Genomic DNA, 13,255 nt, shown 5'->3' with positions numbered 1-13,255 from the left:
GTTTGTGGACAGAGTTATTGCAGGGTTGGTCAACAGTAACCAGCCCAGGCACAGAATCACACAGAATCACTGGAGCTGGAAGGGACCTCTAGAGATCATCTAGTCCAACTCCCCTGCTAAAGCAGGATCCCCTAGAGCACATTACTCAGGACTGCATCCAGGCAGGTCTTGAACATCTCCAGAGAAGGAGACTCCACAACCCCCCTGGACAGGCTGTTCCAGTGCCTTGTCATACTTACCTCAACCAAGTTTTCCCTCATGTTCAGATGGAACTTCCTGTGTTCCAGTTTACACCCATTGCCCCTTGCCTATTGCTGGGCACTGCTGAAAAGACCCTGACTCCACCCTCCGTAAACTCACCCCTTAGATATTGGCAGCTTGACTCTGCAGTGCAGTGAATGGCCACAGATGCTATAAATTTATTTGCTCCCTCACATCAATTCCAGCATAATCTGGGGAGGGCAAGAAGGTGGAGATGCCACCTTGTCTGTGATGTGTATTTAGAGCAAGAATTTAGGTACCATGCAAACCCTTGTAGCTGCCACAATCTTCTAGTTGAGGGTTGATTACCCCTTATCTTACCTAATTGCATTTTTAATGCAGAGCCATTTGAACTTCTTAATTTTGGCAATGAGGATAAATTCCTGTCATGAGCAAAAGCCTAGGGATGCTTTTCTGTCTTTCCTTATGTTAGATGATCACTCTTCAACTGGGAGTATCTGTATAGACATGTGCGTGCATGTGGATGTTAAAGAACTTTTCCTCTTTTTCACCATTCTTATTTCACCTGTTAGGTCTCATTTGAAAGAAGAAGTCTCCCAGGTAATCAACAAGATGTATCCTGCAGTTATAGAGACAAAACATTTGCAGTGAACCTCATGTTTCCTTGTGATCTATCTGCAAGTACACCCCATACAGGGCTGGGATGGGATGTGCCTGTGGTTAGTGGTGTGATTTCTTGCCATGAGCCTTTTGGTGAGTGCTGTGGGCAGAACTGGGCTGCTCTTCTGATCCCACATGTAGATCCAGTTGTGGAATTAAGATTTGAAATGTTCCCAGTTAGTACTGCCTAGACTGCTGTCTTAAAGAAGCTGCTTAATCCTCCCACAAATTCAAGCTCTACAGAGAAAATTGGTATAAGGCACTTTTGCCTTCATGACCTTCAGCTTGGATACAGTGAGATACTGTGTTATAAGCCCTGGCTCGTTTTTGTGCCTTTGTATTTAGGAATTGCTGTTTCCACCATAAAAGATAACTCCATTTCAAAAATATGGTTCCCTGGATCTCTGAAGGAGGGCACTTACAGCCTTGTTCAATACTAAGCCATTTGCTGACCCTCGCAGCTGGGAAATCGCTTCCCTGGTGCCAAGGGAATTGCTAGAAAGCATGCTGAATGGCTTTCACATCCTCTAGCAAGGGACATTTTTTTCCATTCTCTCCTATTGTTTTGTTCTTTTGTGTGCAGTGTTTGGAGTGGGAGTGTCATTCATAATATCTAAAAGCAGGATTTTTTAAAATGTGTCCCCCCCCCAAATGAGTTTGCCGTCTGTCTCCCAAGACATGTTCAGCTTTGTGAGACAGCACGATGGTGTTTGTTTCAGTGTGGCCGTCCTTTGGGGATTTGCAGGAATACTGCAGCAAATCATCCTGCATGCAAGGCTGACCTCTGGGAGGCTAACAAATTGAGGTGAGCCAGCTGGAGCGATAGGACACTGCCGACAGACAGAGCATGCTCAGACCTGGGGGAGAAAGGTAGTTCAGTCTGCAGATTGGTGCACGGGCTACGGTGCTAAGAGCTGTTAGTTGCTATTTTTTTCTGTTTCTTTATGGTGGTGGGGAAAGAAGAGGACTGGAGAGTGTTCTTTACCCTGCAAAGTGTAGCTTTAAGGTGTCTTCTTTTTTCTTTCTCCTGTGAAAGAGGGGCACCGGATAGCATTCCCTTTTATTTAGCAACACCAGGTATGCATGCATGTGCTGAAACGCTCATCTTCCACTGTTAGTACTTCCAAGATTAAAAAGGTTGCAGATGCTCTGAATTACTGTGTTTCTTTGCTGGGTGTTACTGTAATTGTGCTCTGTTTGCTGTGCTGATCACATACGGCTCTGAATTCAGTTCTGTTGGCACTCCTGGCTGCAGTGTACTTCGCTGGGGGTCGGGTGGGTTAGCATGTTTCTTTGATGCTGTCTTCTTGCTCCCCCTTGCAACTTCACACTGAATCTCTTCTCCATTGCTGTGCATGTGTGGGAAGGAGGTCAGTAGTTCATTTGTAATTCTAGGTCTTTGTGGTCTCTCTTTGTTTGACTGGTGGTTTGCTTTATAATTTTTAAACAAAAGTCTCATGGTGAAAACATCTCTGATCAAGATTAATTTCTGTAGGTTTTCAGAAATGTATTTCTTACTGGACAGGTACTGGTTTGGGATTACTTTTTTATTTATTTACACTCCCCTAAAAACAAGCTAATGAAGAGCTTGTGGTAACCAAGGAGGGATTTTCACTGTTCTTATTGGCTGTGCTGTGCTCCGAACAATTTCAGCTTCTGCTTAGAATTTGCAGCACACAGGAGCAGTCTGAGGCACCATGCTGATGGGAAGCAGGGAGAGCTCAGGCTGTAAATGCTGCTAAGCACCAGTCCCAGTATCCGAATAACACAAATACTTTTCTCGTCAGAGAAGAAAGAAAGAAAGGATAGATAAAATACAGAGAAATAACAAATGGCAGCTCAAGCCCGACGGCATAGTTGGAGTGGCTGAAGGTCGTCTTGTTCACCACTTTTGGATTTCACATCATATTTTCTTAGATTAACTTTTGCAGCATTAGTAAATTTTCTCTTCAGCTCTCCCCACTCTGCCTTTCCTTTAGGTAGACCAAGTAAGATAAACCTGCTGGTCTCTGACACATTTTTGTTTCTGACAAAGGTATCTTGCTTACAGGCTATCAGCAAGAGACCAGGCAAAAGGAGATGTTTTTTACAGATATGACAGTGTTGTTAATGCCAGTATAACCTGATAGGTTTTGATGGGTTCTCAGATGAATAAAGATGTGCTGGAATGAACTCGGTCTGTTAAGTTTCCCCCTCTGTCTAGCCATGGTTATTTTGAGTACCTTGGCTTTAGACTTGGGACTGTCAGTAGGTGAAGACTTGAAGGCTTAGAGAAGCCCTCTTTTCCAGCTCATTTTTCTTACATCTACCACTTAAACCTTGTTTATCAGAAATAAATCTTTATTTAGGAGAATTTGCTGGAGATTGGGGTTTGTTGTTGTTTGAGGAAAGGTTTTCATTCTCCATGCCATCCTGGATGGAGAAAAGATCTTAGGAATATGAACCTTTAAAGCCCACAAAGCATTATTTTTAGTTTCATACTTTGATATCAGTTTGGAGGTTTGCTTAAATGTACTGACAGCTTAGCGTTGGATTATTTTTTTACCTCTTCTTTTGTAGATCAAGACAGCAGTATCAACAGATACTAAATCAATGGCTGCTAGTCAGCCTGAAAGTCAGGTTGGATCTCATCCTATTTCAGCTCTCACAGCCGCTGAAATTTAATGGAGGAAATCCATTAAATATTAACATCCATAATCACAACTGGGAGGTGTCTGGTAGCCACCAATATTCTCCTGTTCATATAAAAGGTATTTTTGTGGTAGGAGCCATCGCACAGAGCCTCAGCCTCCTCAGTTGCACTCTAGTATGGAAAAACTTACAGTGTTGCTTTCTATTCCTGACTTTTGCTAAACCATAAAAACTGAAGATAAACCTGATTTTGTTTATAACTGTCTATACATATCTAAAGTTTTTGTGAGACTGTTGTTGTTTTTAAAATACTGTTACGTTTTGATTTTATTCTGTCTGAATAAAATTCTGTATTTACAATTCCACTTGAGGCTGCAGAATTAAAGGTATTCTTATTTTTCATATCCCCTTTTTGTATCAGGCTTCATTAATGATGTTTGTATCTTTAACTGCTGGGCTTGCTCCCTTCAAGAATCTGCTGTTTTCCTGTTTAAAAAATCAGCATTTCTACACTTGACTGCTTTTTACAAAGAAAATGTTCCAGTATATCAATCATTCAGTGTGCCATCCTTGCTTTAATGTGATATGCACTGTGAAAGATACATGTATCTCATTAAACAAATACAGTGAATAAGATGATAACAGCCTTTTGGGCTGTGGGAATTGACTTGCTTGTAGTTTTGTGGGAATCTGTGACAGAGATGAGAATAAAAACCAGTTTTTGGCTGCTGAATCCTAACTCCCCCTCCTTCCAATTCGAAAAGTTGCCTTCTAGCAACTTCTGCCTTGAGCATGAATGAAGTAGATATTTAAAACTGCATGTATTACATATTCTGCTTCCTTAGCTAAGCCTCTTACATCAGGGATGCGAGAAAGAACAGAAGACATTTTGCAGGGGAAGTGTGAAATACCATGTTTGCACGCTTTACTTTTTCTATGCAGATTCTGGAAAGCCAGCCTAGCAAGAGATGGATCCAGGGGTAGGGAGTGCTAATGGGAAAAATATCCTCGAGGAGGGAACATCTACTCCCACACCTCCCACTATATTCCCTCTCCTGCAGCAGGAGCAGCCCCAGTCTTAGTTGTGCTGCATTTCTGGAAACTGCAGAGAGGGTTCTGCTTGGACACCACTGCCATGACTGACAGGCTCTGTGGGAAGCTGGTCCGCTGAGCCAAACCCAAGTTGGCCCCCATGTAGAGACAATTCTCTCTGCATAGAGTACTGATGCTTTTTGGAAATGTGTGTCCTTCATGCTTTTGCTTTTTTTTTTTCCATATTGTGAGGATCTTTTAGCCTTCTGTAGCTCTGGAAAACTGAGGATTGGCTTAAGAAGTGCTTGTACAGTTGGTAACAAAAGCTTGGCAAGGCCTAAGTAGACAAAACCAGCACTTCTCTTTTTGTTAATACCTGCAGGCTAGGTAGTCACCCTTTAGATGTGCTTTTCACCCCAATGACCTTTGTTCTTCCTAATCAAGCTCTTGTTTTGTTCTTCTGGGGTTCCTAGTAGTGCATGTTGATGTCTTCTTTTTTTTTTTTTTCTTTGTCTTTTTATTTTGTGTGTGTGAACTTTGTAGCTTTTTCCCAGTTTCTTACCTAGATTGTAATTTTTTATAGTGCAGAAGAGATTTAAAACATTGTCCATCTTATTAATAGCTTAAAATAACAATTCATCCTACCCTTCCCTTGATAATGAAAAAAGAACAACAAAACTTGTCTCTGAAATTAATCTGAACAGTCCTTTATGCCAGCTGCCTATTAGCAGAAGTTCATTTCTCCCATCCATTTTGATCTCCTCTACATGTTAACAAGAGATGGACAGCTTCCCTATCTGTGCTTTCTGTTGCTTTCCCACTTCCTGTGGATGTTTATTACAACAGATGACCTGCAGCTGAAAGGCTGTCCGCACTTCCAATAGAGTATCATGGGCCTAAGGTATTTGAGGTCCCTGCCAGAGGTACTTGCTGAACACACTACATGCATGGTCCTGAAGTCTTCACCTGCTCAGCAGTAATCAGTGCTAGTTAAAGCAACAGTGGCTGGGATGTCAGGCTGAAGCTATGGCCCTTTTGCTAAATTAGTGATGGTGAAGGAAGAGAATGGAATAAGCTCTTCATGCCTGTGATGTCTTTTGAAAACAAGGAAAGGTAAACTGACCAAAAATAGAATCCCTCCTGTGGGCTTTTAGCCTCTGGAGCAACATCCATTGTGGCTGAGCTGCAAATCTCAGGAAATGCTCATTTTCCTTGCAAAGTCTTGAGTTGCCCCTATGCCAGTGTGTTGTTTGAGCTCCTCATCTTTGACCATGCACTTCTGCAAGACAGCTGCCCTGCTGCCCTGTCAGCATCACTGCCAGGGAAATCTGCTGCTTCTGTCTCCATCTCACACTCCCACTCCTCTGCTGCAACCCACTCCTGTCAGGAGTCCTCAAGGGTATGTCCCATCCCCTCCCCTGGGATATGGTTGCCCTCTGCCAGCTTGGCAGCAGAAGCTCTGTGCTGCTTTACATGCACGTCTCTTCCAGCTAGGCTCTAGTCTATCAGCTGTCGGTCTTCTGTTGCTGAAGGATGGTGCTTTAGCATTTCAAATCAGAGAGTAAAAAAAATGTCAGTCCGTGCAATTTCCTTGGTAACTGGGGTGTATTGGTCACGTGGAGCAAAGCCCTGGTTATCCCCGTGTCACGGGGGAGTGAAAGGGTGGATGAGTGTGATGGGGTGGGGGAGGAGATAGTCTGTGGGCAAATGGGAGTGTGAAGGGCCTAGATTCTGACCTGTGTGTAGAAAGAAACGGCACAGAAGACTCTGCTCCTAACAAAGTAGCAGTGTGTCTGCCTTGCCACTTCCTGCAAGCATTTTTCAGTTCTTAAGATGACACCGTGGGAGGGCAGTGGCAGCTCTAGACCCATTTTGCAAGGGGGATTCACTAGCAAAAGTTTCTTTTATTGTGAAGCAGCTCTCTTTGGGCGGGAGATTAAATGCTTTCACCTATTCCAGTTACCTGCTGCCTCCTGGGAAAGTTTCCTATGCAAGGACTACCACTGCTGACAACCCTTAATGATTGATGTCAGCTTAGGGGTCTGAGGAGCCAGGGGACATGGAGAGTGACTGCTTGCCTTTACCTCCATAGTGCAGGCTCTCCTGGGTCTGTAAAAGCAGGACAGTTTGTTATTATTTATGTTCTGTCACTCCCTGAAGGACCAAAGATTTTAGTTCTCTAAGGACTGTGTTCACTGAAAACATCAAATTATTAAAAAAAGGTGGATGATAAAATGTGGGGAAACAGGCAAAGAATCAAGGCTGTTCCTTGAGTACCTGTGAAGTTCTCCTTTCAGTTCTGCCTGCAATCTGCCTTCCTGTCCACATCCCCTTGTTCACTTCCATCAAAAGCAGCTTTCAGCCAGGCAGCGTGAACCAGGATTTACAAACTGGCAATGAGAAACAGGAATGAAGATGGATTCCTTTAGCATTGCTAGCTTTTAACATTCATTCCTGACACCTGGTTGACTAAAGCACATACACTCGCTTCAGTTAAGTGCAGGGAAGTGAAAGAGCTGCAGTGAGGGAAGGGATGGAGGAGAGCCTTGCAGGTGATTTTTATTAAAAAGCTGAGTTGTTCATTTGTAGCCATTTAGTGTGTATTGCTGTAGCAGAGTCTGAAATGAAAATTGCTAACCTCTGAACATTTGGCTGTATCCGTCAAGCTGCATCCCTGAAGTGCCTCTTATGCCCTTCCCTTGGGGCTGGAGGGGAGAGAACACATCAGTCAGGGGTGAAACATCTCAACAGGCTGTTTCCAAGGAGGCCTGTTCAGCTCAAGGGGTTTGTAGTAGTCGGCAGCTCTCTCCACCGCTGAGATGCCCATGTGGTATGGGTGGAGTTTATATGGACTGTTTGCTTCTGATGACTTTGAAACCCACACATACACGGTCTTCCCACTGTACTGGAATAATAAAGAGGCTGTGTGTTTTTTCTTCCCTGCCAAGTTCTTGCAACTTGTATTGACTCTGTTGAACTTATAGATGCTTTGTTCTTCTGACCTGAAGTTGCTGACTTTCACAATGCACACAGACTGGCCTTCATTTGAAGTGTGCGCTTGTGGCAGAGGACTTGATTGTTAAAGATCTCCTTCACTTACTAACTAGCAGGCTTTGCATGTGGCTGCTTGGGCTTGGTCCTTTCCTTGGTATTGCTGCTGAAGTCCTTTAAAGCAGCGTTCATGAAGTGAGAGGTCTAGTAGAGAGATTATGTGGGGAGCTGGATGATATTATTGATGTCTTTCAAAGGTAGTGAAGAAGTAAAATGAAGCTTTGGAAATCTGGTACCAACAAAATAACTTAAGATCTGTCCCCATCACAAATATATTTTCCTGAAGACTGGCTTGGTTGCATTAGCAGAGCCTAACCAAATACCACTGTCCCCAGTAGGTTTCCATTCAAGGTTGTCCATGGAACATCCATTGTTGAGAGTTGCAAAGCCATCAGGAGCAGCAGTCTTCCCCTGTTACAGAGAAGGAAAGATTGAGAGGTGATGTGACAGCCATCATTCATCTGTGCACGATATCTGTGGCATCTAAGACAAGACCAGGTTTAAATTGCTGTGGTGGAAGCAAAGGCTGAGTGTTTGGAAAGAGCTTATTGTAGTCCTTCATACCTTTACTGCTAGAGACTGGCTGAAGAGGTGAATAAGTATTAAAAACAAGATAGATAAGCATTTTTGGGGAGATTTTAGGAAGAGCTGAACCTGCCTTGGTAATTAGATGACAACTCTGGGTCCTTTTCCATGGTTGAAATAAAAACAACACCTTTTTAATTTGGCTCTTGCTTTTTAGGGAGTTGCTAAATTAGGCAGTTTTTCAGACCACTTGCCAAAGGAGGTGGACTTCATTTCTGTTCCATTTGAGTAGCTAGATCTGCTCTGAAATTGAAATGATTATGTTTCTCAGATCCCCAGAGACCACCTCTTGAATCTGTGTGGCTTACAGCTAGCACTCACTTCTTTGGCATTATTCAGTCTCCCACATAGCTCCAGTTCTTCCTGAGACAGGGATCCCGCTGGCTCCTGGGATCTCACAAGCTGTAGGAATCCCTTCTAATTTCATTGAATTCCATGAATTATTCTCCATTTAATTCCAAGCTGCATCCAGACTGCAAGAGCAAGGTTTTATGCTGCAATATGTCTTTTCAAAAGAACTCCCTTGACAGTAGAGAAGGTTTCTACATTGGTCTTAAATATGCCTTGCTATCTTCTTTGACACCTGCATGTAAGAACAAGCAGCTCTGGGATAAAATGCAAAGGGACTGTTGTTTGGGATGTCAGAGCATGTGACTGAGACATTGCTTTTTTTCCCTCCCTCCAAACTTGCATCAAAAGGGAGTTTAAATTGCTGCGTCCAAAAACTGCAGTGAGAAACAGTCTAATCAGGTACGTACCAATCAGAAACTTCTCTTCCTATAGTTCCTTGTGAGTCGTGGCTGCAATTATTTACAGCCCGACTAGCAGTGAACCTTGATACATAATGAAGATTGGAGCCCATAAATACTGTCAGTGAATCAATAACTCAATTGCCATTCACAGTTGAAAATATAATCAATACTCTGATAGAAGCCAGTAGTGTTTCTACATGGAAAGAAAACAGTGGCAGGATCTCTGCCATAACAGAAAATGAAACGGGGAGGCCTTTGAGCAGCACAGAAGAGATTCTTGGGTCAGGATGGGAAAACTCCAACACTGGAAACACTTCAAATGTATTACTTTCCCATTTGTGTAAGGGTTGGGTGTGCTGGTGCAAGTCAGACTTTCACTAAACAAAGGTTTGATTGTTTTAATGAAACATCAGTTACTCATGTAAAGAGCAGAGCTCTCATCTCTCCTGTGACAGTATTTATTTTGGAAGACAGTGGTGGAGTCACCATTCCTGGAGGGATTTAAGAGTCATATAGACATAGGAGTTGGGAATATGGTTTAGTTAAGGACTTGTCATTGTTAGCTTAACAGTTGGACTTGAGGATATTGAAGGTCTTTTCCAACTAAGGTAATTCTGTGAAGACAATGGCAGTTTCTAGCTTTTGATCCCAGATTGCAGCCAAAGAAATGACTGAGTGGCTTGGGAGTCTCCCACAGGGCAATCCTCCCCCGCCCCCCCAATAAAATTAAATTGAATGTTATATTCACCACTTCAGTTTTCATATTTGAATGGAGTGTAGCAAAATCTATATTTGGCAATGCTCCTTGTACTATTACTAGCTGCACTGGAAAGGCGAGAGCTGGAGCTGGATGCTCACGGCCATGCAAAAGGCCTGTGGCAGATCCAGAGAGGGATCTAGGGTCTCCCAAGCCCTGTGTGAGCAGCCAGTGATCGCAGTGCTGTCTCTCCTCTTGCTGTTGAACTGCACTGCAAAAAGCAGAGTGAGCCAAAGTCCCTGGGAACATACTGTTTTATTCTGACAAAGCTCCATAGAGCTCATCCGCAAACTCTTAACTTTTTCATCTCCAAAATGGTAGAAATGAAAATGTGAGAGGAATCTCCAGAATGGTAGAAATGAAAATGAGAGAGGAAGCCTTCCTGTAGAGCAGCTTCCAGTTCTGTTTGCCTTTTTTTTTTTTTTTATAAACAGTTTTAGGTAATACTTTGGAACTCTTTTTTTTTCTTTTCCCCACTCCCTGGAAGGGAAAAAAAATTGCTGAAAAAAGCCTAAACTCTCTTGAGTAGTCCATAAAAACATGATTTATGGTGGAGCTGTAAAGCTGATGTTTAAATGTTTCCTTTCTTGCTTTACTTCCCACAGGTCTTTGCCCTCACCATGTCAAGGAGTGTTAATGATGTGTTCCCTCTCCATTGCATTCCCCACCTGTCATCTTGCTAGGATCTAACTACAGAATGAACATAGCAGCTGTGTTTAATGCCCTGCTTGTGTCTGTCCTCGCTGCTGTGCTGTGGAAGTACATCAAGCTGCGAGAGCATGTCTTCATGGTCGAAGAGGAGTTGGTCCTCACCCGTCAGTCTCAGGAACTCTCTCAGGTTCAGATTGACTACCATGCAGCTCTCCAGGCGCTGGTGGAGGACGGTACCAGGATGGTGTGCACTGGCAAGATGCACACCGACCGGATCTGCCGCTTTGAGTCCCTCTGCTACTCTACTGAGGCTGAGGAGTTTATCTACTTTCACAGCAACTCCTCAGTCATGCTGCCAAACCTGGGTTCCCGGAGGTTCCAGCCAGCTCTGCTCGACCTCTCCTCAGTGGAAGATCACAACACCCAATACTTCAACTTCGTGGAGCTGCCAGCTGCTGCACTGAAATTTATGCCAAAGCCAGTCTTTGTGCCTGATGTAGCGCTGATTGCTAACAGGTTCAACCCAGACAACCTGATGCACGTCTTTCATGACGACCTCCTCCCCATTTATTACACCATGCAGCAGTTTCCAGATTTAGATCTGGAGGCACGGCTCTTCTTCATGGAGGGGTGGAGTGAAGGTGCTCATTTTGACCTTTACAAGTTACTGAGTAACAAGCAGCCGCTCCTCAGGGAGCAGCTTAAAACCCTGGGCAGGCTCCTCTGCTTTACCAAAGCCTATGTGGGACTGTCCAAAATCACCACCTGGTACCAATACGGTTTTGTCCAGCCACAAGGGCCAAAGGCTAACATCTTGGTTTCTGGTAATGAGATCAGGCAGTTCACCAAATTCATGATGCAGAAGCTGAACGTCAGCTTGGAGGAAAGCTCCAGCGAGGAGTACATCGTAGTGTTCAGTCGAACAATCAACAGACTTATCCTAAATGAGGCAGAACTAATCCTGGCTCTGGCTCAGGAGTTTCAGATGAAAACCATCACTGTCTCTCTGGAGGAGCATTCATTTTCTGACATTGTCCGGTTGATCAGCAATGCGTCCATGCTGGTCAGCATGCATGGAGCTCAGTTAGTCATGTCTCTCTTCCTGCCACGAGGTGCCACAGTGGTGGAGCTCTTTCCTTATGCTATCAACCCTGAACACTATACCCCTTACAAAACCCTAGCAACCCTTCCTGGCATGGACCTGCAGTACATTGCCTGGCAGAACACTGTCAGGGAAGACACTGTTACCTACCCAGACAGACCTTGGGATCAGGGTGGGATTGCTCATCTGGACAAAGCTGAGCAAGAGCGCATCATGAAGAGCACAGAGGTGCCACGGCACCTCTGCTGCCGCAACCCTGAGTGGCTGTTCCGTGCCTACCAGGACACAAAGGTGAACATCCCTTCTCTCATCCATGTGATCAGGCAAACGGTCAAGTCTAAGCCTGGACCCAAAAAGCAGAAGTTGTCCGGTAGCATCTATCCTGGTAAAGTGAGGGATGCCAAGTGTCAAGCCTCTGTCCAGGGCACAAGTGAAGCTAAACTTGCTGTGTCCTGGCAGATCCCTTGGAACCTGAAGTACCTGAAAGTCAGAGAAGTGAAATATGAGGTGTGGATACAAGAGCAAGGGGAAAACACTTACATGCCTTACATATTGTCCCATCAGAATCACACCTTCTCAGAAAACATTAAGCCCTTCACAATATACCTGGTTTGGATACGCTGCATCTTCAACAAAAATCTCCTGGGACCTTTTGCAGATGTGCTCTTGTGTAGTACATAACCTGTTGCACCACCTGTACAGCTCTGCCCTGCTCTCCACTCCACCTGGGTTTTACAACTTCTTGTCTTGTAGTTTGTGGAGGGTTGAAGAGGACTAGACTGTACCAGTGCCTAAGTGTTCATTTTATTGTGCTCCACGTGTGTTCTTTAAATGGTATTTATTTACAGTGAGTGTTAAAACCAAAACAACCTCTGTGTTCTTCAGTGTAACTTCCAGAGGTTAAATTACATGCTGAATACATGTAATTGAAAACAGAACAGAAGTGAATTGTGTGTAACCTTGATCGTGATATAAATTTGTTTCTATCGTGTGGTGAGTATTTAAGCACAGCATTAATCTGCAATTAATTCCATGGCTAGATGGGCAATTCTCATCAGCTTTTTCATTGTAAGTTATTTTTTTTTCAATAACTCTGGGTGTAAATTTGAGTTCAAGATTTGGTACAAGAGCCTTCATTAAACTGCTGGAAACTTCCTCAGTATTTTCTTGATTTTTATTTTATGTCAAAATCATTATTGTGGTCGATTTATCTATTGCTGTGATAAGATGTGTTTATGGGTAAATTTTTATTATTTGTGTTTTCTCTGAAGAGAATGAGACTCCAGTGTCAGCTTCATGTTTAAAATCAGATTTTACTGCACTCCAATAGCAAAAGGCTGGAGTAGCAGATGGGAGATAGAAGGGATGAAGTTGATAAAATAATTTACTGTGTTTTAATTTGTTTTCATTTTGTGAGTTATGTACAGGTCTGTGGGAAAGAAAGGGGATGGTTTGGAAGAGGTGGGGGGGAAGAGATTGCACATACAGCAATTCACTCAAGAAAATAATATTTCTTAAAGTTTGATCAGAATAATCTGTTGGTAATAGCTGCTAACAGGTATGTGGTTTGCTGAATAACAGGGAGGTGGTTGCAAAGGGCAGCCTTCTGGGCACAGGTTTTCCTGGATGTTGGTGGGAGGAAGCAGAGTTAGGCAGGGGACAGGGAGGTGGGTGCCATGGCATTGGGCTGGACAGCATGTGGCAGGGGCTGGGTTGGTGAGACTCACATCTCAGGTCCTCCAGTGATGGGAGTGGTTTATTCTAGGCTTATACTTATTTTTCTTGAGATCAGAATCTGGCTTCATCACTGGT

At 43.6% G+C, this 13,255-nt stretch overlaps 1 protein-coding gene across 2 annotated transcripts; it reads left to right on the top strand.

Annotated features, from left to right (window-relative positions):
• Nucleotides 1-1,617: 1,617 nt before the first annotated feature.
• POMGNT2 (protein O-linked mannose N-acetylglucosaminyltransferase 2 (beta 1,4-)) lies at nt 1,618-12,595 on the top strand. Of its 2 annotated transcripts, none has more exons than XM_010007492.1 (2): nt 1,618-1,687; nt 10,296-12,595. In XM_010007492.1, the coding sequence occupies exon 2, from the start codon at nt 10,388-10,390 to the stop codon at nt 12,122-12,124; it is 1,737 nt and encodes a 578-aa protein (XP_010005794.1). In that variant the 5' UTR covers nt 1,618-1,687; nt 10,296-10,387; the 3' UTR covers nt 12,125-12,595. The 2 variants fall into 2 exon arrangements, with proteins under 2 accessions (XP_010005794.1, XP_010005793.1); XM_010007491.1 differs by lacking the exon at nt 1,618-1,687 and adding an exon at nt 1,742-1,959.
• The last annotated feature ends 660 nt before the right edge of the window (nt 12,596-13,255 follow it).

The sequence above is a fragment of the Chaetura pelagica genome, unplaced genomic scaffold (assembly GCF_000747805.2).
Source record: "Chaetura pelagica isolate M959 unplaced genomic scaffold, ChaPel_1.0 scaffold10, whole genome shotgun sequence".
In the NCBI taxonomy this organism is placed as follows: Eukaryota; Metazoa; Chordata; class Aves; order Apodiformes; family Apodidae; genus Chaetura; species Chaetura pelagica.
Note: the sequence above shows the minus strand (reverse complement) of the source record. Positions and strands in the feature narration are given on the sequence as shown.

Excerpts from the sequence above, each read along its gene's own strand:
- POMGNT2 (XM_010007492.1), top strand. The coding sequence starts at position 10,388 with ATGAACATAGCAGCTGTGTTTAATGCCCTGCTTGTGTCTGTCCTCGCT.